The sequence below is a fragment of the Lentinus tigrinus genome (genome assembly GCF_003813185.1).
Source record: "Lentinus tigrinus ALCF2SS1-7 unplaced genomic scaffold L226scaffold_11, whole genome shotgun sequence".
Taxonomy (NCBI): Eukaryota; Fungi; Basidiomycota; class Agaricomycetes; order Polyporales; family Polyporaceae; genus Lentinus; species Lentinus tigrinus.
In genome coordinates this window covers 145,284-169,237 of record NW_027137920.1, presented here as the reverse complement: position 1 = coordinate 169,237, position 23,954 = coordinate 145,284, and the positions used below count along the sequence as shown (strand labels likewise).

General features: G+C 57.5%; 7 protein-coding genes across 7 annotated transcripts; 3 read left to right on the top strand and 4 right to left on the bottom strand.

Moving 5' to 3' along the window:
* Positions 1 to 620: 620 nt before the first annotated feature.
* L226DRAFT_54169 (uncharacterized protein) lies at positions 621 to 1,515 on the bottom strand. The gene has a single exon (XM_067682082.1). It carries the CDS (start codon positions 1,391 to 1,393, stop codon positions 752 to 754), a length of 642 nt encoding a protein of 213 aa, XP_067535644.1. The 5' UTR covers positions 1,394 to 1,515; the 3' UTR covers positions 621 to 751.
* Positions 1,516 to 2,118: 603 nt separating this feature from the next.
* Positions 2,119 to 7,222, top strand: L226DRAFT_612735 (uncharacterized protein). Its single transcript, XM_067686418.1, has 6 exons — positions 2,119 to 2,586; positions 2,889 to 3,751; positions 3,819 to 4,389; positions 4,442 to 5,231; positions 5,285 to 5,451; positions 5,507 to 7,222. The coding sequence occupies exons 1-6, from the start codon at positions 2,380 to 2,382 to the stop codon at positions 6,866 to 6,868; spliced, it is 3,960 nt and encodes a 1,319-aa protein (XP_067535643.1). The 5' UTR covers positions 2,119 to 2,379; the 3' UTR covers positions 6,869 to 7,222.
* Positions 7,223 to 7,345: 123 nt separating this feature from the next.
* Positions 7,346 to 10,378, top strand: L226DRAFT_612734 (uncharacterized protein). The gene is made up of 9 exons (XM_067686417.1): positions 7,346 to 7,610; positions 7,689 to 8,020; positions 8,077 to 8,422; positions 8,481 to 8,633; positions 8,688 to 8,822; positions 8,878 to 9,010; positions 9,062 to 9,381; positions 9,451 to 9,754; positions 9,840 to 10,378. Exons 1-9 carry the CDS (start codon positions 7,395 to 7,397, stop codon positions 10,307 to 10,309), a joined length of 2,409 nt encoding a protein of 802 aa, XP_067535642.1. The 5' UTR covers positions 7,346 to 7,394; the 3' UTR covers positions 10,310 to 10,378.
* Positions 10,359 to 14,583, bottom strand: L226DRAFT_462521 (uncharacterized protein; the record flags this gene model as incomplete). The annotated part of the gene is made up of 21 exons (XM_067675728.1): positions 10,359 to 10,397; positions 10,455 to 10,523; positions 10,577 to 10,763; positions 10,817 to 11,006; positions 11,064 to 11,190; positions 11,243 to 11,302; positions 11,354 to 11,384; positions 11,435 to 11,460; positions 11,530 to 11,575; positions 11,632 to 11,925; positions 11,992 to 12,643; positions 12,702 to 12,764; positions 12,820 to 13,152; positions 13,207 to 13,403; positions 13,461 to 13,507; positions 13,563 to 13,660; positions 13,720 to 13,787; positions 13,842 to 13,859; positions 13,916 to 14,165; positions 14,250 to 14,308; positions 14,393 to 14,583. 21 exons carry the CDS (start codon positions 14,581 to 14,583, stop codon positions 10,359 to 10,361), a joined length of 3,045 nt encoding a protein of 1,014 aa, XP_067535641.1.
* Positions 14,584 to 15,184: 601 nt separating this feature from the next.
* On the bottom strand, positions 15,185 to 18,411 carry L226DRAFT_462661 (uncharacterized protein; the record flags this gene model as incomplete). The annotated part of the gene is made up of 6 exons (XM_067675736.1): positions 15,185 to 16,395; positions 16,456 to 16,957; positions 17,014 to 17,657; positions 17,711 to 17,860; positions 17,911 to 18,219; positions 18,288 to 18,411. The coding sequence occupies 6 exons, from the start codon at positions 18,409 to 18,411 to the stop codon at positions 15,185 to 15,187; spliced, it is 2,940 nt and encodes a 979-aa protein (XP_067535640.1).
* Positions 18,412 to 19,636: 1,225 nt separating this feature from the next.
* Positions 19,637 to 20,677, top strand: L226DRAFT_560208 (uncharacterized protein). The gene is made up of 4 exons (XM_067683343.1): positions 19,637 to 20,056; positions 20,115 to 20,182; positions 20,241 to 20,318; positions 20,387 to 20,677. The coding sequence occupies exons 1-4, from the start codon at positions 19,727 to 19,729 to the stop codon at positions 20,475 to 20,477; spliced, it is 567 nt and encodes a 188-aa protein (XP_067535639.1). The 5' UTR covers positions 19,637 to 19,726; the 3' UTR covers positions 20,478 to 20,677.
* A 172-nt stretch (positions 20,678 to 20,849) lies between these two features.
* Positions 20,850 to 23,684, bottom strand: L226DRAFT_462396 (alpha/beta-hydrolase; the record flags this gene model as incomplete). The annotated part of the gene is made up of 17 exons (XM_067675719.1): positions 20,850 to 21,128; positions 21,180 to 21,341; positions 21,397 to 21,407; positions 21,465 to 21,574; positions 21,687 to 21,789; positions 21,846 to 21,909; positions 21,937 to 21,953; positions 22,044 to 22,360; positions 22,429 to 22,499; positions 22,553 to 22,666; positions 22,732 to 22,824; positions 22,878 to 22,909; positions 22,960 to 22,997; positions 23,053 to 23,150; positions 23,206 to 23,242; positions 23,305 to 23,494; positions 23,555 to 23,684. The coding sequence occupies 17 exons, from the start codon at positions 23,682 to 23,684 to the stop codon at positions 20,850 to 20,852; spliced, it is 1,866 nt and encodes a 621-aa protein (XP_067535638.1).
* Between the last annotated feature and the right edge of the window lie 270 nt (positions 23,685 to 23,954).

Genomic DNA, 23,954 nt, shown 5'->3' with positions numbered 1-23,954 from the left:
CGTGAACTTGAAGGTGGGAGGGGCGCTGGTGCAGACATGGTGGGCGGAATTGGGCGTGGCGGACGCCGGGGGGAGCAGGAGGTACTTACATACTTGGCTTGATTACCGGCGGAGGGGTGCAGGTGGGCGCGCGGCGGTGACGACAACGAAGGTGATCGAACTGAGTGTGATTAAGTATTATTATTGAATGTGGGGAGGGCCTGGTGGTATGAGCTCATACGCTGGTTATGGCACTAGTACTGGCACTCGCGATTATGTACCGGTACCTGTATTGTGACTGGGGCGAGGGAACGTGCATTAAGTATCGTGGTCGTCAGAGAAACAGAAGTGAATAAACTCGTGTCGACGTCGGGGTTGCGCGTAGTTACTAGTTGCTACTTATTGCCGTTTCCAAGTGCAGCGCGGACATCTGCGCATGCGGATTGGGTTGACTTGACTCTTCGGGCGATGCGCTGGGAGTCACGCTTTAAGCCGCCGGAAGATCGGCAGCTAGAGCCTAGAGGTACGTAGCATTGAAGAGAGTCGGAGAAGGCACCCTCGGTGCTCTGAGAGACGTCCCTGGGCGCTGCCAAGTGAAGACCTTACTTAGTGGTGGGTACATTGTTCACTCAAGGTACCGTCCCCGGTACGGCAATTTGATTGATATCCGTGACCATGAGAGGCTCTCGTGGCTCGGCTCGCAAGCAGTGCTATATCTCGGAATACTCGTTGTGGAACAAGGCGGGACAGCCGCTGCAGCGAGCGAGGGTTACTAGGAGGTAGCGTAGTTGCAGTACGCGTGCACAGGATTGAGGTGCCGCCGTGCCAGAGGATATCCGAGGAGGATCGGGTCAAGGGAGTCGAGCGGGCGGGGTGTTGTTGTGAGTCCTTCCAAACCGGGATGAGCCACACGATGGGCACACCGCGGCAGGGAGATGGGCGGGCCTGGCCGCTCGAGCAAGTGGGGGTGGGATGCGCGGCGAAGACAGCAATGGACGCAGTACGGAGGCCCAGGCGTTGTGCATGGGATGGCGGTGATCGAGGTCGGGCGGTGGCCTGACATGTCGACAGTGGACACAGCTAGACTTTTGTTCTCCGTTGCTCGAATATCATGATGAGGCTGTCTCCATCGAGCGAGATACGGAGCGGGCGTGACTGGGGTGTCTGCTGCGTTCCCTGGCCCGGGCGTGACTGCAGCGAGTTCTGCGAGTGCGGGCGTATATGTACTCTGCAATTGACCCCAATGTGGGATCGCCGTGACGCACGAGCTGGACGGAGCGCGGAGTACGGAGGCTCGGAACGAACCGCCACAGGGTGCCGTTACAGATGGTGCTCTGCCTTCCGCAAAGGGTGTCCAGCCACCGCGACTGTATCTGGCAGCTGCAGGCTGCAGCTGTCGGGCAGCTACCCCCATTTGCAGGCATGCTCGGAGCACCCAACGCGACGAGAGCTCGAGGACGTCCGCTCAAGCAGCAGGCTCAAACGCATGCATGCTATAACATGTACTTGAAACACTCGCGGGTCGCCGGAGGAGGTCCGTGCGCAGAATGGATGCATGCACAGGGACGTGACATGCACGGCCGAACAGGTGGCCCGCCCCGTGTCGAAGCATCCAACGAGATGTCCCGGGCTGGTCAGATGTCCTCCCGATAGCAGATAATGCGCATGAGGCTGGAAAACATAGAGGGGGTATCCCTCGGTGCATGTTGTGTCTGCATAGTGGTTTCAGCGTGCCGCCGGGACGGGGGAGGTTGTGGCCCGGAGGAGCAGGCGCACTCGAGGCGCACTCCCCAGCGGTCACTGCAGCCTCCTCCGACGGTGCGCGCTACAGTAGCCGCTCGCAGTGCAGCTGCCATATATGGCCGTCACATCCTACCGTCACAGAGTGTCACAGAAACGGGGAGATGCGTGCGACGCCTCCCGCTGGGCCTGTGCATCCGAGGTTGCACGTTGGGGGACTGGAGAAAATGTGCAGCAACCGCCCCGCGGCCTCAGCGCCGTGGCCGAGGGGCTGAGGAAGGGAGAAAGGAGGGGAGGAAGAGAAACGGGCGGCTATTCAGGCTCCGCCACAGATTTGTGTTTGAGCGTGTATACCGTTATTCAGGGCTTCGCCGAACTCACGTTGCCCCCGACCGCTCTTCCCTCCCACCACCACTGTCCTCATCGTCCGTCCTTATCCTCCCCTCCCCTCCCCGTCCCCCGCTCCCCGCTCCCTCGAGCGACTTGCGCTCGCCCCCGCCCTCCACCCCACCCAGCGCATCCGTCGCCCCCTGCGGTTCCCCGGCCCACACTACCGTACCGGGCCATCTCGTACTCCTCTCCCCCGCCTATTGCGGCCCTCCTCACTCCTCCATCCACGCGCCATCGGCCGCTCTGGCTGATCGCCTCCTCCACTTCACGATGCTCCCCACCAACTACGTCGTTGGCCAACCAGGCCTTCCGCAGCCACAGCCGCAGGCGGGGCCCCAGCCGGGCATGCCCAATATGGCCGGCGTTGACCAGGCCCGACTATGGCAGATACAGCAGCAGCAACAGCAGCAACAACAACAGCAGCAGCAGCTCGCTGCTCTCAGAGCAGCGCAGGGGAACGCAGTCACACAGCAGCAGGTACGTGCATCTCCTAGCTCGTCACGTCGCGTTCCTCCATTCCACCACCTCCAAAATTACCCCAAACTCTTCGTCTTCCCTATGCGTCCGTACTGTTCCAACGTATTCCTATCCGCCGCTCCCAGTTGCGAGCCCAGCGTATGCAACCCACCCCTCCATCGCTCTCTCCACCGCCTTAATCTCACCTTGTAGCATTTACTCACGCCCGTCTGATTATGTCATCATACCCGATTCCCTTACTTGTGATCATTTGAGCTTGCGACTCGCGCTCACTCCATCCGCTTTTTTCTTTCCCTCTCTAGATGATGGAGTTCCTTCGCAGTCGAGGAGGACTCCCAAATCAACCCCAGGGAATGCCACAACAGCAACAACGACAGTTACCCTTTGGTGGTGGCATACCTCAGCTCGGCGGCAACGGGATGCCTTCCTTCCCCCACGACCCCTCACAAGGTCTGCCCAATACGCAGTCTCAGTTTGACAATGCGCCGGGTGGCCAGAACTTCTCCAACCTCCAGCTCCAGCAGGCGTTAGCGCGTAACCAGAACCCGATGTTCAACCAGGGTAACGACTCTATGCGCCAGCTGAACCTCATGCTCCAGCAGCAAAATCAGAGCGGCATGCCGAACAACAGCACGGTCGCCGCCTTCCAGCAGCGATTACAGCAATCGCAACAACAGCAACACCCTCAGCAGCAACAGACTCCACATCCACAACATTCGCAAGGCATGGGCGGCGCGCAGCTCCCTCCCGGTATCTTCGCCGGCGCGATGAACCAGTCGATGTCTGGCAACATTCCTCCCAATCTCCAGGCCAATCAGCTGGCGGCACGACAGGTCGGTATGATGCCCCAGTTGCCTCAGCACGGTATGCCAGACGGTCAGATGCAGGTGCAGCCGCAGCCGCAGCAGCGTCGGCAGCTCAACCTCCAGGACATGCAGGACAAGGCGCAGCAGCTGAGGAGTTCCATCACGGCCACCGAGTCGCGCATCAAGCAGTATCGGATGCAGCAGTCGGTCGGGGGTGGTGGCGACCACCTTGCGACGGAGATCAACAGGATGCAGAAGGATGTCGAGCAGAGACGTGAGGCGTTGAGGAGGATATTGGGCATAATGCAGGGTGTGGCGAATGGCAGTGTTCCGGCTGGTTTGACGATCCCGATGGGCATGTAAGTCCTTTCGTCGCTGTTTCGTCTTGCGCCGAACAAAGGTCTTCGTTACTAATCGGTATATCAGGAAACCGCCCTCAGCGTCTCCCATTCCACATCAACGCATACCGGGCGGACCGACCAACCCGTCTCAGGTTGGCTGGATGCAGCAGCCCGGCCCTTCCCCGTCCCCTGCTCACCAGTTCAACAACAGCCCTCGCCCCATGCCCAATCCGGGCAACATGATGCCGAACGGACATCCCCAGCAGGGTGTCCGCCCGATGAGCACGCCTCAACTCCCTCCGCAGATGGTCGCATCACAGTCGAACCAGCCGATACCACGTACGGCGGCCACTCCGCTACAAGTTCCGAACTCTGGTGGTGTCATGCAATCGTCCATGCAGCAGACGTCGAACGCCGCGCAGGCCATGCTTGCGAATGGCGGTATGGGTGTACCCAACGGACAACCTGGGCAGCCGCCTTCCGGGGCAGGCATGGTGCTTACACCCCTCAACGGCCCACAGTTCAAGCGAGCGTACTGGGAGCAGTGGGTCCCGAAGCACCCGCTCAAGGAACAGTCTGCGCTGAGGTTCGAGGACCGGCCGATCGATCTGCACCAGCTCCACGTTGAGGTGATGAATGCGGGTTCTTACCGGATCGTGAGTCTCTCTTCCTTTCATGCGTTCGCGTGTCACTAACACCCGTGTACAGGTCAACCAGAAGGACCTCTGGCCGGTCATCGGCGCGAAACTTGGGTTCGTTCACTTCCCTGGTAATGAGCACGAGCCCGGACGGGCTGGGCCTGCTCTCGCGGCGCATCTCGAGCACATCTACAAGGAGTTCCTCTTGGAGTTCGACCAGCAATATCTAAGGCAACTCTTCCAGCACCGGCGACAGCTGATGGCGCAGTACCAGAAGAACGCCGCAGCGGGGTCTGGCTCAATGGACGGTGGCATGCCCATGCAGAACGGCCCTCAGGTTCCTCAGGGTCTGCTCACGGACGTGAAGGACCCGAAGGTCGTGAACGAGCTCATCTCGTACGCGCTCCTGTCCATTCAGGAGATGCAGCAGCGCGGTGTCGCACCCCATCTGATACAACTCGTCGAACGTCATCGAGACACGCTGAAGAACATGCTCGAGCAGCAGCGCAACTTCCAGAAGAACATCCAGACGGCGGCTCAGCAGGGCGGGGCGGTTCCTCAGATCCAACAGCGCAACTTGTCGAACCCGATGTTGAACGGCCAGCAGATGAGCGGTGCCAACCCAATGGCGAACGCTCAGCAGCAAGGGATGAACGGGCTTAAGCCAAACATGCCGATGGGCCCGCAGCCTGGTATGCCGACCTCCGCGATGCAGGCCAATGGCCAGCACCAGCCGCAGCAACAGCAGCAGAAGATGGGCGCGAATGGAGTGCAGGGGCCCATGCCGAACATGCGTCCATCACCACAGCAGCTTCAGTCCGCCATCGAGATGGTCAGGAGGATCCGTGAGGCCACCAAGAGTACGTACTTTGACGTCGCGCAAGGCGAGATGATACTTATGAGCACTTCGTAGACGCCGGGCTACCCACGGGCAGCACGATACAGATTCCCGACGCTCAGCGGATCGAGTACAATGCTCTGTTCGAAAACCTCCATCGCATGATTAGCGATGTGAATGACAAGCTCCCTCATTACGGTGTCTTCATGAAGGAGGATATGATCAAGAAGCTCGTTCTCATGGTGAGTCGATTGCGAACACTCGATATCACGCACCGGTCTAATTTTCTTCGTGCAGATCAACACCGTTCAGCAGCAACGCGACTTGCTTTCGGGCCAGGGTCCTCCGCAGTACATCATGCCGCTGGAGCTTGTGCGGTCTATGATCAACCAGGTTCACGGAGCGGATCGGATGTTCAAACAGGTGCTCTCTAACATGTACGCCAACTCAGGCGGTGCACCGCGTATGCCGATGGGTGCGCCTGGCCAGCCCGGGGCGGGTGCACCAACACCTGCACAACATGGTCAGATGCCCGTGATGCATCAACATCGTCACCCCCAGCCACCAGCTGTCCAGTCCATTCCCTCCGTACCTGCACAAGCCGCATCATCACCAGCCGCTCCTCCTGCTCACACGCCATCCGCCACTTCCCCTCCCCTCGTCACCGGTACGCCCATCCTCAAGAGGCCTACGCCGAAACCCACGGCGGAGACTCCGTCAGCTCCCACTCCGACACATACCGTCAACTCCCCGCAGACACCGAAATCCCCGAGGACCAAGCCGAAGCCGAAGCCTGTGGCTAAGTCACGGAAATCGTCCGCGAAGATCACTCCTGCAAACGCGGCGAGTCCCTCTGCTGGTCCCTCAGAGGTCAAGCCTCCGGCCACTCCTGCTGCAACGCCGGCAAACGCACCGACACCAGACTCGGTGGGCTCCAAGCGTGCTCGCGAAGAGGACACCGTAGCGTCGTCAATCGCCGCCGCTGCTCCTGCAGCCAAGAAGATCAAGACGGAGTGGGACGAGCCCCCGAGCGACGCGATGTCGAAGCGGCAGGCGGAAGCAGATGCTGTGAAGACGGATGACGACGCTGCCAAATTCTTTGAGCAGATGTCGACTTGGCTCAACCAGGTGACGAACAACGAGGGCGAAACCGGGGAGAGCCTGAAGACCGAGATCGCGGACTCGTTGGACGAGATTCTGAAGGCGTACCCGTCAATACCGGACGACAACGGGCTTTCGTCACTAGCGGGTTCGAGCTTCATCGACGCGATCACTGTCGGGAGCTCGTCACCAAAACAGAGCGCAGCGACGGTCGACCCTGCGGACTTCTTCGACTTCACGTCGTATGGCCTGCCGGAGGAGGAGATGGGGTCGAAAGCGGCGACCCCTGATCTGTTGCCTGCATCCTCGTCAGTCGGTCCCAGTCCAGGATCCGCGTCCGAGACTGAGGCCCATCATCCAGCCTCTACAGTTGCTGACACGGCGAAGATCGTCGATCCCAAGGCCGAGTCGAGCGAGGGGGTCGACTCGATGCCCCAGGAGCTCTGGCGCGCGATTGACGGCGGGGAGTCCGCGTTCTACAACGCGTCGGACAACTGGAAGTGGGACCAACCCATGCCGGCGGTAGATCAACCGTGGGCGTTTTTCCCGTCGTCATAATCCATCCATCCATCCATGTCCATAGAGGACGGCCTGGGGAGGCACGGCGGAGGGCGGGAGTGTGGATAATGGACGTTGTTGATTGCTCTTATCTCGTAACGTATTTCTCTTGTGCTTGTAGTGCGCCGCCACCTGCCTGTGCCCCTCTTGTCCCGACTGCGAGTGTGTTTAGTTACTGCTACTGCTTCATTCCCGGTTACAGTTTACAGTGCGCTGGATCCTGTGTCATCTCATCGTCCTCGTCTGTCGTCGCATCTGTTGTTGTTTCTTGATTATATTAGTCGTGTCCGCTTTGTATTTTTACTTGTCTAGCATGCTATCGATATATCCTCTGCAGCTCCTCTCTCCTTGCGCACGCGAGCTCCAGAGTCTGCGATGAATGAACATAAGCCGCGCGCACTCGCGTAAATCGCAGCGCGCGCCGCGTCAATGTCATGGGCGCTTATAGCGGTCACCAGTGCGTTTCTTGCCTTCCACACCTCCTCCTGCTCTCATGCTTTGTTGACGGACTTGAAGACTGTCCAGTATGGCTACTCTGAACTTGAACGCTCTCACAGAAAATGCATCCAGGCTTGGGATGCGGCTACAGGAGACTCTCTTGGAGAACACGCGCGATCTCGGTATACGCGGCGCCGGTTCAGCCTACATGGACAATACGGAAGAGAAGGTGAAGAACATCGGGAAGCAGCTGGACTCGAATAGTGACAGGGAGAAACTAGATGCAATGAAGAGGCTCATCGCGGTATGTGTTTCCATCCGCATCGGATACCCACATTTCCCGCATCCTCACCCCTGGTGTTCTCCTGCCCTCATCTTCTAGTTGATCTCAAGAGGTCGCGACGTCTCGCAGTTCTTTGCTCAGGTGGTGAAGAACGTCGCGTCCCATAACCTCGAAATCCGGAAGCTGGTCTACATCTACCTCCTCCGTTATGCAGAGCAGGAGCCGGACCTCGCACTTCTGTCTATCAATACCTTCCAGAAGGACCTCTCCGATCCTAACCCCCTCATTCGTGCTATGGCTCTTCGTGTCCTGTCCGGCATCAAGGTGCACATGATAGGCAGCATCGTTATGCTCGCAATCAAGAAGTGTGCAGCCGACATCAGCCCATACGTGCGGAAGGCTGCTGCCCTGGCCATCCCAAAGCTCCATCAGTCAGTCTCATGCTTCTTCTCTTGTCAGCAACCATTCACAAATGAACTTGGGACAGTTTAGACTCAACGCACCAGCCTGAGCTCATCAAGGTCATCTCTACGCTCCTGAAAGACCAGTCCCCGCTCTCCATTGGCAGCGTCGCCATCGCGTTCGAGGCAGTTTGCCCGACGCGGTTGGACCTCCTGCACCAACACTACAGGCGACTATGTCGGACGCTCATTGACGTGGACGAATGGGGCCAGGTCGATCTCATCAACGTCCTCGTCCGCTATGCTCGGGTGATGCTCCCCCGTCCGTTGGCTTCGACCGAGGCTGGAGGATCTTCGGGCGTCGAGATTGATAGTGACCTGAAGCTGCTGATCACATACGCGGAGCCTCTGTTCCAGTCGCGCAACCCCGCTGTGGGTGTTCATTCTCTCTTGCGACATGCCCGGTGATGTGCTGATCGACTGACCCTAGGTCGTGCTCGCCGTCGCCCGCGTGTTCTATTATCTCGGACTGCCAACCGACCTCCCGAAGATCGTTCCTCCGCTCCTACGGTTACTCCATGTTTCTCCCGAGGTCGAGCGCGTCGTCCTAAGAAACCTTGTGCTCACCGCCAGCGAACTCTCGGTGAGTACATCCTCAAGAAGTGAAGCAATGCGTATTCAGCTATATATCTATCAGGAAGTCCTTGGGAAGTCGTACGCGCGCTTCCTAGTGAGAGCAGATGATCCTCAGCAAGTGAAGAAGGACAAGGTACGGCTGCTGCGCGCAGTCGTCCATGTTGACAACTACCCTTCTCTGCTTCGAGAGTTCATCGTGAGTGTAAAGATCGGTTGAGTATGATATGCAGGCTCTGAACTTGGGGTCCTAGTGTTACGCCGACGACGCTGACGACGAGCTGGTTGCCGACTCGATACAAGCTATCGGATACGTTGCCCGCGTCGTCCCAGAAGCTACCGCGCAGTGTTTATCCGCTCTCATGTCATTTATCCAGAGCAAGCACGGTAAGCTGCATATGGTCTACTGAAAGGCGAGTGTCTGACTCAGTCTGGTAGACGTCATTGTCACGAATGCTGTCCTGGTCTTGAAGTCGCTCGTTCAGATACGGCTACAGCAACAACAGAGTGCGATCGCTTACGGTGGCCTTCCATCCCATTCCTTCTCTCCACTGGAAATCATCTCCCGTCTCGCACGCAGACTAGATGAGATCCGGCACCCCAAAGCACGTGCTTGTGTCCTGTGGTTAGTTGGCCAGTACGCGGCATCCCCCGAGACCGCACCGGAATTGAACGGAGTCGCACACGTTGGGCCTGAAGGTATCGCACCATGGGCACCTGACGTCCTCCGCAAGACCGCAAAATCATTTGCACAGGAGGTGCGTTCCATGCTTGCTTCGTACCACTCTCGGCTATCAGTTTCTTATTCGCTCAATCGTACAATGCAGACGGCGGCCGTGAAGCTCCAGATCATCACCCTCGCTGCGAAGCTCCTTGTTCTCTCTCCGGCCGACCGCACGATCGGGCTTCTAAACCGCTACGTGTTCTCGCTCGCTCGCTACGACCTCAATTACGACGTGCGCGACAGGGCCCGAATGCTCAGCGCGCTTCTCTCTGGGGTCAACGCGGGCATCTACGGCGAGGGTGACGACTCCCATGAAGATGTCGGTGGGGTGGTCCTTCGACGCGAGCAGGTGCGAATGGTCTTGTTCGAGGGCAAGACAAGCGTGGGAGAAGACAAGGTGGAGGATGGTACGTCCATTCCGTTCCGTATGCACACATATTCCTCGGCTCTGTTCGCTGAATGGCCATCATTTATATTTCTTTTCCATTACAGAAGACGACCACGGTCGGTTCGGCTCAATGGTGGTGGTCACGGGGAGGTGGGCGGGGAGCGATAACTACCTTCCTGATTGGCTCGAGGAAGGCACCGAGTCCTCTCTCCGAGACACGGAAGCCGACATTCCTCAGGCTCCCGTCTATACGTCGCAGTCTTCTGCTGCGCGATCGATTGCGTCTTCCAGTAGGGCGACGCCGGTCGTGCTCAGTCCATCGCCGTCGGGGTCCTTCACAAAGCAAGAAACCGCGAAAGCTGCGTACATGGATCTCGACAAGTTCTACGACGATGCAGAAGAGACTGAGGAGACTGAGGAAAGCGAGAGCGAGGAGAGCGAGGAAGACCAGGAAGGCAGTGGGAGTGATGAAGCAGCGTCCACAGGGGGAGAGGAGTCCGAGGAGGAATCTGAGGGGGATGAGGAAGAGGGCGGGGACGATGATCATGTACTCGTACAGGGTACAACAGGGTAATTTACAACAGCTAGTGTACGCGTACAGACAACAGCTTTTGGATGGTCCGTCAGAGGGAAGCGTCCTCGGGCAACTTGTAGTACAGCGGCTATGCGTGGCCTGAGTCAGCACAACAGGTAAGAGGCAAGCGGGATATAAGACGCACAGTATTGAAGACATGATATTGGTGGCCGTTCTTGCCACCCAGTTGAGGGTAGTACGGCATCGGGAACCACTGTAAGACGAGCTGTCAAGATGGCACTGCATCAGCAGAGGAAGCATACTGACATGGTCCTCTGGTAGGTCTTCCTTATACGACCGGATGTATCGTGCTTCGCGGCTGTCGTCCGAGATGCTAGTGCCCGGCCTTGGTACGACGAACTGGCCGATTTGCAGTTCGGTGTCCGTGACGATGCCTCTCGACACGCGAGCGTACGAGGTGCGGTACAAACCGCGGTAGAATATGTATTCGCACCTGTGCGCAGTTGAGCTCGGTAATCGCACGGTTGTCGACAGTCTATGACTTACCAACGATCGATGTCGTCTTGGTCGATGTCGTGCACCTTCCCATCCGTGACCATGATCTCGTATGGGGCAGGGCGGCGGGCATGCGGCTTGGTGACTACGTAGCCGAGGAATATTACCGGGTCTGGATACGAGGAGGACATCATACGCGCCAGCTCCGTCGACTGTAGCTCGCGGTCGAGCGGAGTCTCCTCTGTGAGATGGCATCGTCAGCGATCGCAGCTTAGCATTACTTAATGAGGCATCTCACCTTGACCGTTGTGCGCGACGATGACCTTGACTGGGGTACCGAACATGTCAAGGTACGCTTCGATGGCTGGTGCGAGTTCGCCGTCGGGGGATGGCAGGAGGTGGTGTGTCGAGTTGATGATCGGGAACTGTTCCATCATTAGAAGGGTGATTGCGCAATATATGTGATGAGGAACATACCTTGGAGAGAAGCACCGCACCCCAGGTATGCTGGTTGGGGCCTGGGCCGATATCGACGTACTGTGGTGGTGGTTAGGGTTAGGCGGTTAGCGTCAGGTCATAAACGCTCACGAAACCAAGCTCTTCCGCCATGACACGAGTTCTAGGTGACCTTTCAGTGATAGCGCAATAGGCGTGGACCGGAAGACTCACAAGTCACGGTTGCCGAAGACAACCCTCTGCAGTTTTGGCGTTAAAAGTCAACCACTGCACTTATACAACCGGCCACCGTAAACAGTACTACTCACATGGAGGTCTGTCTCGAGCAAGCCCACAACGTCTAGTTCCATGTCCCTGTCTCTTATCAGTCACGATGCCCGCTTCCCATAGCGTTAACCATGACCACTCACCCGATCAGATCCCGCATGAGCCTCTGGCTGTCCCTCCCCTCGTTATCAATCCCGAAGTGCACCGTCCAGATGCCCGCGCGGACGATCCGCGACGCCGGCCGGTGTGGCTGTGGGGGCATTTTGGGGGTCCGGTAGAGCGTGACGAGGAGAGAAACTGTTGTCAGGACAGCGAGCGTATATTGGATCATGAACTGCGCGCGTTTGGGCAGCGTGAGCTTCAGCGATCGAGCGTTTGCATTGATTCGGGGCCACCTGAACGCGAGCGCGATGCACGCGAACTGCGAGAGCAGGACTCTGTATATGCGGGGCAAGCAGTCAGCGGCTAGTATCGGTGAGCAAGGGAGCTAGCTGGCTACTCACAGATCCGTCCGCTCGCGGAAGTACTCTCCGCCCGGGACGAACGCATACGCGACCGTGAACGTGCTCGCGACGTCGTATACACAAACGACCAGCCACGCCATCGCCGCCGTCTTGCCCGCCCCTCCTGCTAGGGCAGCCTCCCGCGCCCGTGCCCACACGGCGGGAATGATGCTCATGAGGAATACCGCGACGCACAGGCCCCCGGCATAGCCCACCCAGTCCTTGTACGCGTACATTATGTACCCGCTCGCAGCCCCGAAGGCGAGGTAGAGCGGGTGCGTGAAGACGCCGGAGGATGGCAGGAAGGCGGCGAGTGCGAGCCCGAGGGCCTGTGCGACGTGCGTGAGGGAGCCGTGCAGCGCGGGAACAGGCCCGGAGAGAGGGTAGCCGGTCCACGCCCAGGCGATGAGCGTGGTGGGGTCGGAAAGGAGGGAGTGGAGGGAGCAGATGAGGCCACCGAGAGCCAAAGAGGCGGGGAACCAGTGCGGGCTAGATGTCGGGCGCGGAGCTGTTTTCTTCGTGGGGGGAGTAGTGCTTGTGGAAGAAGTAGCGGGAGGGTCGGGGCGGCAGGTGAACTCGAAGAGAGCCAGGATAACGAGGGCCATGCCTGTCTTGTTCCATCCGCCAGACCACTCGTTCACGATGGGCCATACTACGAGTTGGGTAGTTAGTGTGCGGAACTGCGGAAGAGTGCGCTGAGGTGAACGCACCTGGATTGTTTCCGTGGTTTGCATGTTTGGACAGCGAGGACACGAGGAAGCCCAGTCCCGTTACTGGCAAGCTCAGGATCAGCCCCATATAACAGCATGATCAATCTTAAAGGCATACCTAGCGCACGATATGCCACCTCTCCTTCGCCAGCTCCAAACCACTCCACAGCTGCACCCACCGCTGCGGATGCATTCGCGAACGCGACCAGCAGCAGCCTCACGAAAGGACTCTTCACTGCATACGCACCCAGGCCGACGAACGCGGAAAGTCCGTGGAGGATCGTGCGACCCTCGCGGGTGTGCGCCCAGGAGGAGAATGGGGGGATGCCGAGGAGCATGGGAGAGAGCGTGGAGAGGAGGGAGAGCTCGTGTCCGGCGATGCCGAGCTCCCAGACGGAGAAGTAGAAAAGCGTTGGTGTGAGGGATGTATAGACGGACCAGTAGATGTATGCTGTTTTGGGATCGTGAGTGGAGCGTTTACGGGAAGTTGTTCAAGCAGACTTACATAGATAGAGGTCACTGATAAATGAGACGGTCGGTCGGATGCTCGCGAATAATGATGGCTTTGGCGTGGACTTTGCGGGCGAGATATCTTTGCCGTTTGTTGTTACGGTCTTCTCATCACCAGCAGAAACCACAGATGGAGTATGAACGTTTACGTCGGCAGATGGGTTTACCGTCTCAACTTCAGCTTGGTTCGCACTGTATGTAGCGCATATGTTAACATACACTCAGGCAAGACGATGGAGCTTTTGATACATTTTGTCTGTGTCTGTCGAGCCTCCCACCAGACTCCCTATAGTGAACTGCAAGGCGGCGATTCAGCTTGGCAATGCGGGAGGGACGAGGGGTCACTGGCACCTTTAGGTCTGCAGCTTTGAAGTCAAGCTCCGCCGAAGAGTCGTAGAAAATATCTAGGAATATCAGACCCCATTCAAAGAAGCTGTATCGCGTGTAGGCTGTGTCGCGGAGACGTGGATTCAGCGGAGTACATCAGGGCAAGCATTACAGACCGTACCTCCAGGTATGCGGTGGACCTTGTGTTGGACAAAAAAGTATATCATGGGCAATATTGACAAGAAGAACCTGAGTGAACCGTCATACAAGTGCTCTTAGTAGAATGGAAGACCATGTACGCACGTTGCAGATGTCCATAGCCTGAAAAGTAGATGAGAATCGGCCGCTCACGACTAGTCCTGGAATGAATGACCTACCTCCGTCTCCTCGAGGCAGTATGTTCCAGCGGGGTGCATGCCAAAGACCCAAACATCCAAGGTAGGTTGAGAACAATATAGCTGATCATGAGAACGTCGTGGACGTCATGGTCGTCCGAGGACGTGATAAACACCCATCCTCCGCAGGAGAGGGTGCGGAGGATGCCAATGAGGAGCAGGAAGCCAGGGATGCTTGAACTCGGTGTGCGGTGGAGGTAGTATTGCAGTGCCACCAATGCGAACCGGGGACCTGCGCGGTTCAGAGCCAAACTTAGCACGCTTCCCGCGACATACGCACACCACAGTCTCGAAGACAAGAGGCAGAAAGACGCACCGGAATTAATAGCGATCAAGATCTGGAAGATGTTTCTCTCCGGGTACCAGTCCCCGATCCTGAGTTACGCGCGGCGCGTACGCGAACGCGATCGAGTGCAGCGTTATTTGTGGGGAAAGGTGGTGTTGGGTACAAACACTCACGTTGCAGATACGGACGGGAACCACTCGTGCGGATATCCCGCGACACCGTTCTTGACGATCTTCTTGTAGTGCAGGGCGCACCCTACGACGAGGGCGCTGAGGAACGCGGCAAACGCGAGATATGTGTGCGCTCTTGCGAGAGTTGACGCGTGGAGGACGAACGGCTTGGGTTTCGCTGTCGCCGACGCCATGTTGAAACTTGAACGCTATGAAGGAAGCCTTCGGATGGGTAGTTATGGGTCAAGAACGCAAGCAATGTTGACGTAGCACAAGAAGTCGAGCCTGGTCTCTCAGGTCATCCACTGCATAAGTCGTGCTCGGTCGGCAGTGGCAGCGCTCCGAAAGACGTAAACCGCAGCGAGTCAAGGACGCTGGACGACGAAGAGAGAGAGAGAGTCGGGCGATGTCGCGTCTGGTGCCGAGCTCGTCGTCGGGCACACGTCGGCCCAAGAACTCGAAGCCAGAGGCCATGGCCCGATGTCAGTCTGGCTTCCGCGTCGGCGCACGTGCGGCCTACGTCACTTCCCCGCGTCGCGTCGCGTTTCCTTGGCATTTCTCTCCCGCGAGCAGCGAGCACCGGTACCAACTCTGGTTGCCACAACGCAGCACAAATAATCGACCAAGGGAGATATAGAGATGGTTCAAGATAGATACAGATAAGTACAGTACATCGTCCACATGGATGGAATAGAGTAGACTGCAGAAAGCGCGACAAACAGACGTGCAACAACAGATCGAGAGCAAGCGACAAATCGACAGAAATATCCGGGACATATACACTCAGGCTCAGGCTCACCTCCTCCTCGTCACCCTTGTCACCACTCCGGTGCTCGTGCTCCCGCTTCTCGAGCGACGCACCCCCGCACGTCCACTACGCTCATCCTCGCCATCTGCAGTTGCGCCCTGGACGTACCCCTCGCCCATGAACACTGGTGCACCTGCCCCGCCGCCCCTCGCCAGAAACCCGCGCCGGCTGCTCTTCGTGCCCAGCGCGACGAGCTGCCCGCTATCCAGGTCTTCCTGCGGCGGACTTGGCGCCCGCTCCGGCTCTTCTGAAGACTCGCGCCAGAGACTCTCCCCGGCGCGCCGCACCTCCTCGTCCAGCGTCAGCCGTCTCCGTGCGTGGTGCGACATCCGCGACTGTGACGACTCCGCCTGTGTGTGCGAGTGCGACCGAGAGTGCGACCGAGACCGGCTGCGAGCGGAGGTCGCACTGGCTTCCCGAGGGATGCGCGAGGGCCCTGCGACGGGCGCGTCGTCATGCTCGCTCTCTCTTCGACTCCGAGCACGACTTGCAGGCCGTGAGTCCGGGAGTCCTACCAAGTCCAGGGGGTCATCGCTGTCCGACCCATGCTCGGCCGGACGCGTCGCGACAGGCGCCTTGCGTGGCATAGGCAACTTCGTCGGGGCGGGAGCCGGTATCTTCGTCTTCGTTCGTGCGGGCGGCCTCGGCTTTACCGGACTCTGCGACGGCATCGGATTCTCAGGCGGGCGTCGCGCAAACACGTCCTTGCGTGTCTGCGCCTCGGTCTTGACATCAGAAATGGGACTCCCGCTGCGTTCACGCCTAGGAGGCGTATCCAGTGCGTCGACATCAATGATCTCCGGCTCCTGCTGTGGCTGGAGTTCCCGCGGCTCGACAGCGCGTACGATGTCGTTGCGACCCCTTGAGCTGTCGGAAGGCGTATCCGGAACCCTGTCCTCACTGTGGTCGTTTTCGTTGTCCGAGCACAGAGAAGGTGTGGTGAGGTCCGTCGACGACCTTGTTGGCCATATCCGCAGCGGAGCATTCGCCTTGTGCCGTGAGGCCTGCGAGTGGGGCGCCGGCGCGTCGAAAAGACTTGCGCCCGAAGCCGACGAGTTAGCACTCGATGACGATGACTGCGAACTAGAGGTGGATGATTGCGAATTGGACGCAAGAGTCGACTGTGAGCTCGACGCAGAGGATCCACCGGTGTTATTCGTCCGCAAGAACGTCGTCTCGCGACGTTTGGACGGTCCAGCTGCAACAAACCCATCATCAGTCGCCAATCCTTCCGCCCAGGCAAATCTCAGATACTCACCGGCTTCCTCCTCCGACGCATCCCGCTTCCTCTTCTCACTCTTGTCACCAATGAAGATCCTCGCAGCAACACCCGTATCGAACGACGTATCGCCCAGGATCGCCGCCCTCCGCGCCTCGCTCATCCCATGCCCACTGGTGCTCCGCGTCAAATCTCCTCCAATGGTGATATCCCCAGCCATAGACGGCGGGCCCATGGAGCCTGACGCCGCAGTCCCACCCACCTTGCGCAGCCGAACGGTCTTCATCTCGCGCAGGAACGCGGCCATCTTGTCTGATGACAAGTTCAACGTCGGCTGACCAGCCTTGCGCGTACGCGAAGCGGCGCCGTTGATTGGGGCTTCGACTGGCGGAGCGGTCGGTTTAAGGCTCGCTCTGGCGGACGCAAGGTAATTGGGATCGCCGCCAGATGATGTGGTGTGTATGTGTGGCCGAAAGAGCGGGGGAGGTGGTGGGGGAGGGGGTGGAGGCATCATTGACGCGTTGTTATTCTTCAATGCAAGCTGGTGCCGGGATGTCAGCGTGACGTTCATGTTCACGATCTAAACACTCAACGCACCTCAGCCCGTAGACGTGCAACCTCTTCCTCGAGCATCCGGATCCGCTTCTTATCCTGCTCGCGTTCATCGTCCCCACGCTCGTGCGCGTTCCGTGCATGGTCCTCCCTAGCCTCACGCAGCTCACGCTCTTTGCCACGCACTCTGATCTCGCCCGACATGTCGCACGCGCGCTCCTTGCCTTTGGAAGACCTGGGTCGCATAGAAGGCTGAACGGATTTGTCCAGAGATGACCTAGGAAGACTGGTAGCGCGGCTGGAGGAATTGACATGCTGAGACGACTCGCGAACGGGCGATGGCCCCGCATGATCTCGACTACTATGCGGGCTCAGCTCCGGTTGACGATCTTGTGAACGCCCACGTCGGGGTGATTCGATAGATCTACCCTCCACAACTTCCTCACTTTCCCGCTCAGCATCCTCGCCGGACGCCGGCACTTGCGGAAGGGGTGTAGGGGGAGGCGGCGGCGTGCGCGGACGTGGTACAGCGCGCTGGAACCTGGCAGGAATAGGCTCTGGTATGAGGGATTCTGATCGGGCAAAGAGGGAGCCAGGCATCGTGGGGAACGGTGTGGTGCCGCGGGTGGTTAGAGGGGATGGTGGAGGAGGCATCGGGTTGGGTGGGGGAGGCATGAGTTTGGACGGGTCTTCAAGTACATTTCAGCATCCGCGTGTAAAACGAGTAGTGCTAACGACGCACCAGTGGTTTCCTTCTGTGGTTTCTTCCCTCGTGGCCGCGGTTCTGGTTGATCGATCTCCTGGACGTCCCCTTCGCGTTGCTGGACACCTTTAACAGACAATCCGCGTCTTTTCTTGAGTGATTTGGGCGGAGGTAATACGGGGATCTCGTCTGAACTCCCGTCAACCAACGCGCACAACATTGCATACTGGCGGACTCACCGTCCTCGTCATCGGCAGCCTCCCGCTCCGACGACCTCTCCCTCTCCTCCCGGATGTTCTGCGTCGATTTCTTCTTTGTGATTTCGGCTACGCGGTCGCCCTCAACCTCCTCACGCAGCTTCCTCCTTGCGCGCGCCCGATCGCTCTCGACCTCACTCCGCTTCCTCACACGCTTGGCCCTCCGCTCTCGTTCCCTCTCCCAATCCCGCTCCTTCTCCCTCTCCCTCTCTGCCCTCCCCTCTCTCCTCTCATCGCGTTTCCTCCTCTTGCCATCAAGTGTCACACGCGACGACGACGCTTCCGGCTGGTCTTGTGTCTGCAAACAGCGCGTTCCGTCCGTCACCGTCACACACACTCTGCGCGCGCTCAGAGGAGACTGACCTTCGGGATCTCGCCGCCAGTGGCAGCAGTAACAAACGAACCAATCTCGCGCGAGACAAAGCTGAAGGCGGACGCGAGGAGCCCGGGGGCGGGCGGGGCTTCGCGCGGCCGGCGGGCCATAGTCGACGAGGTGGGTGAACTGGAACAAGGTTGCTTGCAAACATGCATCAACAACGGGGTTGTGGCTGAGATTCCCACGGCGCGCGTCCCCGGCACTTAGGTGCTAAACAATACGAGCTACATCCGGTAACCACACCATATGATATCTTCGTATTGTTTCGTACCATGTCTTCTTCCAGACACCTCTTGGTCTTGTGTACGTTCTCCTGTCTCGTCATGCGGAGCTAACTTTGCTCAGAGTGACAGAACGTCCCCATCATGGAGGTTAACAGGACGCAGCCTGGCAGAAACAATGGACGCTCAGGCTCACGATCCTTGAGCACGATGCCTCAAGCGGTGTTCGATGTTCTTGGACGGAGCTTGTGGAAGATCAGCGGAGAGAAGCTGAGGCCCGGAAGCTCTTCCAACACGCTAGGCTCGCTGTGTCGCCGTCGCATGCTGCCTGGGGTCAACCTGCAGATCTGTCTGGAACCGCATCATCTCACTACATAGCCTGTCTGTGTACAGCTTCAGCAATAGCACTCAATACTGTGTCTGGAGCATACGGGGCTTGGCGGTCCTATCGCACGTTTGGGAGGTGAGACTACCACGTCTGCGGAGGAGATACCGTCCTGGGACCGGTCCTGGACTAGTGGCTTGTCCACCGAGAAACCAATTGAACTTGAACTTGCAAACCCGGCACTCTCTCTCCAGGTTTTGAAAACATACTCGATATTAGTCTATTTGGTTGAGCCTGCCAAGTTGAGGGGGAGGTCGAGGCTAAGTGATGGTGCACCAGTATGGCATCGAGTGTTGCGGTATAGCAGATGGCCGGGTCATACTCACTACTTACCTATACCCTCCTCATTGACAACGGCGATCCAGTAGCGTCGATACACTCGTGATGGTACACTCGGGCATGTCAAGCCGTTTTCAATGGCCTCCGATGTGGCTTGGCATGCCCTGCCCTGAACTGCACCTTCAGACCTGGTCTGCCCTGTCCGAAGTTGTACATCATGACCGACATGTGTGTACGCTCTGTTCTTACCTTGTGAGACCGTCGGTACCGCTGACCGAAGTGATGATTTCCAGAGATGCGTACACCGGACATGCGACTAGCCAATGACTGGTGTTTGTCTGGTCCACAGGTCGCGAATATTCTCCCGATGGCGGGCATCTGGCTCCGCGCATTCCCGTCACATCGTCCACCCTAGTCCACCCGCCGAGTTACCTCTCGGTTGGATCGCTCTCGAGGCCCGGTATATAAAGTGCCTGTGTCGCCCTCGAGTTCCCTCAGTTCACGAACTCTCCTCACAACCACCCCCTTTTCACGATCATGCTCGCCTTCGTCCCGCTCGTCCTTTCGCTCGCGTTGTCCGCCGCCGCCGCCGCCGTTCCCGCGGAGAAGCGACAGGGCAGCGACTACCCATGGTGCAACGCCCTCCGTGCGACGTGCGAGAAGCAGATCACGAACAAGGACTACGAGGACTTCTTCGCCCATGACGCGTGTCTGTTCGGGTCTGCATGCCCGCCCGACTTCCCCGTGTCTGCGAACAGCACCCTCACTCAGCGCCGCAACGTGCAGCTCTTCCTGGGCGCGGTTGTTGGTGACCTGGAGCCCGGACGCGAGCCCCCGCACTCTGAAGACCTTCGTGTCCCGACTTCGGTACGTTATATCTGCCATGAGAGAAATCGTTATGACGGCTGACCTGCCCTGCCAACAGATCCTCCAACAAATCTCTACTGACGGCAAGACCATCACGAAGCAGAACTTCATTGACGGATTCTACCAGTGCGTCTTCCTCTGAAATTGCTCCTACATAGTTCACATTGACTCACGGTCTATGCAGCGCTCTCGACGCGTCCAGCGGACCCTGGCCGACGAACGTAGATATCGTAAAGGGCTACTGGTCCTACATCGTTGACTGGTACGCATTCTTCACTGGCATACCGCGGAGCTCGGGACAATTAACTGATACAAACACATGATTCACAGGACCGCCGTCTGCAGTGGAGGCATCCCCTTCAAGAATTTTGCCGACTACTTCGTCTACAGCTCGTACGTGAAGAGCGAGAACAACTGCTGAGGCGTCGGACACGCATCGCACACGGATATTTATTGGCATCGGTAACATCTGCATAGGACGCATAAGCTTTGGAATATACCTTTCCATTGAACTTGTGCATGGATGGACTGGAATTACGGACTTACGGTGATAGTTTGGTTCGATGATGATACGGTCCATGTTCTTCATGAATCCTCCTGATGTGTAATCGGACCTGATTTTGTGTTGACCTTGGAACCACCCTGAGGCTTTTGTACCGTTGCTTGCGAACGCGGTCTCGTCCAATGACATAGGTACGTATTATTTGAGACTACATGGTAATAGTGTCCGAAACATGCCTGGTCACCAAAGGTTCCTCAGTTACAAAATAGAGGAGTAGAGGAAGCCACATTCTTAGGTGCAAGACGACTCGGATGGGGTAGTAGTCGCTGTAGCCGTAGCGAGATAACTCTCCCATGCCGCGACGGTCTCAGCCGGGTACGTATACGTGCCAGTGGTCGTGATACTGTCGCCATTGCCCGTGCCGACATAGATACCAGGCTGCCCCACCAATGCGTCCCCAGCCAGCGCAGGATCTTCTCCACCCACGACTGATACAGTGCCGTTCTTGTGAGTGACCACAAGGCCGGTGTTTTTGTGGCCGAGGATGAAGTCCCTGAAGAGGACGAATCCCTGGATGACGAGCTCAGTGTACCGTACTTGGGCGGAAGGTGGTTCACTCACTCGCTCTGGAGAGTTGTATGGGACGAGATGGCCGACGTCCTTGACGAGGATGTATGTCCAGTTGCGTTCCTGATGCACGATACCGGCCAAGTGCCTGTGGTCATCGTACCATGGCGTAGATGGCTTCCTTGTGAACCCTTGGATGCCGCCAAATGTCGTATTCTAGCCGGCCAGACCGTCAATCAAGCTATCCGTGTCGAGGGAAGGAAGTCCCTACCTGGATCACCACTACAAAGTACAAGAATGAGAACCGTCCGTAGAGAGTGCAGGTCTGATTGAACATACCTTCCGTACCGCGATGTGCATCCAACGAATCGTCATTCCCGGAGTAAAGCACAACGCGAATGCCGCGGTCGGATGCATTGGCCGCCAGTTCTGACAAGAACACCATCGGCCTGTCTCAGGAGTCAGTTAAGCATCCCTTTCCGAGACTCGCTACTGAATTGCTCACTCCGGACCTGAAATAACATCGCTAAACCTCTGATCAGGAGTCATCAAGTGTGTAACTCACTGGGATCATAACCCCCAGGAACACCAGCGAAGAAGTAGTGATACGAGGCATACCAGTACTTGCTGGTTGGGGCATGAATTGCTGCCCGGACGGTTGCATCTGAATAACCAAGTCAGTGCCTCTAGTAAGATCCTGTATCGTCGGACTCGACCCACTATTGAAGTATGGATCGCCTGAAAGCTGATCCTCGGCGGCGAGAGTATCAGGTATGTCGTAGTACTGGCGAGGGATATGTCAGTATCGCACTCGTGATGTCTTCTGGACTAGGTCCCCACAGTGTAGGATGCACCAGGGTCGGCTACAACGATACGTTCGTCAGCCATTCGAAACCTACGGTAACAGATAGCACTCACAATAAGGTTGTGAATAGTTGAAAGCGTACTCCAACACTTCGTCAAACAGGTAGCAACCGAATCGGGGGTTGATCGTTCCGCTAGGGCCGGGTGGGATAAACGATCGCTTGTGTATGGAGGCTTCCCTCTTCTTGAGGGAATCAGCAACAGAGCGAATGAGCTTGGAGCGATCGGCGGAATTGAGTCGGGTCAGTCTATCCCTAGTCGCATTGAGGGCGGCACTGCCATATATTGTGGGAGGCAAGATCTCCAGGCTCGGGAACGTTCCGCCGGTTTGCGGGTAGGTCAAGTTGAGGTCGAAGCCACAGAGATGTTCCCTTTGCCGGCATGACGATTGGTCAACCCTGAAGGCAATTCTGAGCGACTCCAAGCGATATGCACTCACTGTTCACGGAAGTACTCGAACGCCTGGGGATCGTAACCTATCAACTGGGGATAGGTCTCCAAGATCGTAACCTACCGGGTCGGAGGTAAGTGCCACTGTCACTACCTCAGAACTTCGCACTCACCGTGGGGAGTTCGTTATGAACCGCGTCAGAGCCGATGATCCCATTGCCGATGGCGATGGTAACTATGTTGACAGGGGGGTTCTTCATACCAAAGTACGTCTTCATAATGTACGGCTTGTGACGAGCGACCGTAGATGCCATATCAGTACAAAAGGCAGTGAGCCATGACGCTAGCTCACTATGTAGATCCCTGCGTAGCTTTCTCCCGTTAGGTAGAGAGGACGAGTCCTCAGGCTGGGGAAGACTGCCACCAGATTCTTCAGGAACGCGAACTGCGGAAATCATTCAGTATATATGCGGGCGCGGTAAGGATTGGCGTGCGCACAAAGTCTCTTCCCACCTCGTCTTCGTCGTGAACTGTAGGGTCAATTTAGTATGGTTCGTGAGGGAGCGAGGAACTGATATACCGTTTCCATCAGCATCCGCTGTAGCCCAGCCTACATTGCTGCGTGACCTGTCAGACGTGGAGAATCAAAACCGAAAAGCTCTTGAGTACACACACTGGCTGGTCAATCCAGAAATAGTCGATCAAGTTAGCCCAGGTGTAGTTGTTTGGCGAGGATCGAGAGCCTCGGGGAGAGAACCGGATGGGACCGTTCTGTAGTGATTGTTAACTCATGCGCGGACTGTGCAGAAAAGTTGGAGATTTTGACCTCGTAACCAAACCCGAGGAGGCTAGACGAACCAGGTCTAGACAGGCGAAAGTCTCAAGTCAGCAATCTTGTCACACCGAGCATGCACAGTCAACCTACCCTCCATTTAACCAAATGCCCCAGGGCTCAGTGTCCTTCGTGTGTTCTGTCAACGAACCGGGGCGATGCTCCACAGCCCAGAAGAACAGGGTGTCGTTGGGATGTCCTGCTCTGTCAACGGGTATGTTGCCAGCGAAGTGACGAGATAAAGGCCAGGTGATGTTCGGTAGAGGATCTTTCACCCGAAAATCTATCCGCAAGGGCGCTCGGGTCAGCAACAGGCACGGGTGTCGAAGGTGCACGGACTCACATTCTTGCCAGTCCGGTCCGAATGGCGTCGAGGGTTTACCGGGGTAGTCGTGTGGCCAGCTTGATAATTGAGCGGTCACAGTAGCCGCGAGGACGGCGGATAGAACGAATGGGATCACCACTTTCTTCATATACAGTGACGTTCGCGGGGCTGCGTGCAAATGGCTCTTTCACCGTCTGCTAACGATGTGGCTTTATACTGGTACACTCGATGACCTAGGGCGGCCTATAACGCCGATGAGGATCCACTTCGCGGGATCACAGCCATGCCTCACCCTCTTCCAGACCTGAGCACGAGGACCGAAGTCTATCACTTGAGCTGGAGGAACACATCAACATCGTTCAACACTCTGCATAGTAACACGCGGGGATGAGGGACCGCAGTCTCGGTCACTGAATGA

Coding starts and splice junctions, on each gene's coding strand:
- L226DRAFT_54169 (XM_067682082.1), bottom strand. CDS start 1,393: ATGGGGGTAGCTGCCCGACAGCTGCAGCCTGCAGCTGCCAGATACAGT.
- L226DRAFT_612735 (XM_067686418.1), top strand. CDS start 2,380: ATGCTCCCCACCAACTACGTCGTTGGCCAACCAGGCCTTCCGCAGCCA. Junction 5,232..5,284: donor GATCCGTGAGGCCACCAAGA/GTACGTACTTTG, acceptor AGCACTTCGTAG/ACGCCGGGCTACCCACGGGC. Junction 5,452..5,506: donor TCAAGAAGCTCGTTCTCATG/GTGAGTCGATTG, acceptor TTCTTCGTGCAG/ATCAACACCGTTCAGCAGCA.
- L226DRAFT_612734 (XM_067686417.1), top strand. CDS start 7,395: ATGGCTACTCTGAACTTGAACGCTCTCACAGAAAATGCATCCAGGCTT. Junction 7,611..7,688: donor CAATGAAGAGGCTCATCGCG/GTATGTGTTTCC, acceptor CTCATCTTCTAG/TTGATCTCAAGAGGTCGCGA. Junction 8,634..8,687: donor TCACCGCCAGCGAACTCTCG/GTGAGTACATCC, acceptor TATATCTATCAG/GAAGTCCTTGGGAAGTCGTA.
- L226DRAFT_560208 (XM_067683343.1), top strand. CDS start 19,727: ATGCTCGCCTTCGTCCCGCTCGTCCTTTCGCTCGCGTTGTCCGCCGCC. Junction 20,183..20,240: donor TTCATTGACGGATTCTACCA/GTGCGTCTTCCT, acceptor CGGTCTATGCAG/CGCTCTCGACGCGTCCAGCG. Junction 20,319..20,386: donor TGGTCCTACATCGTTGACTG/GTACGCATTCTT, acceptor CATGATTCACAG/GACCGCCGTCTGCAGTGGAG.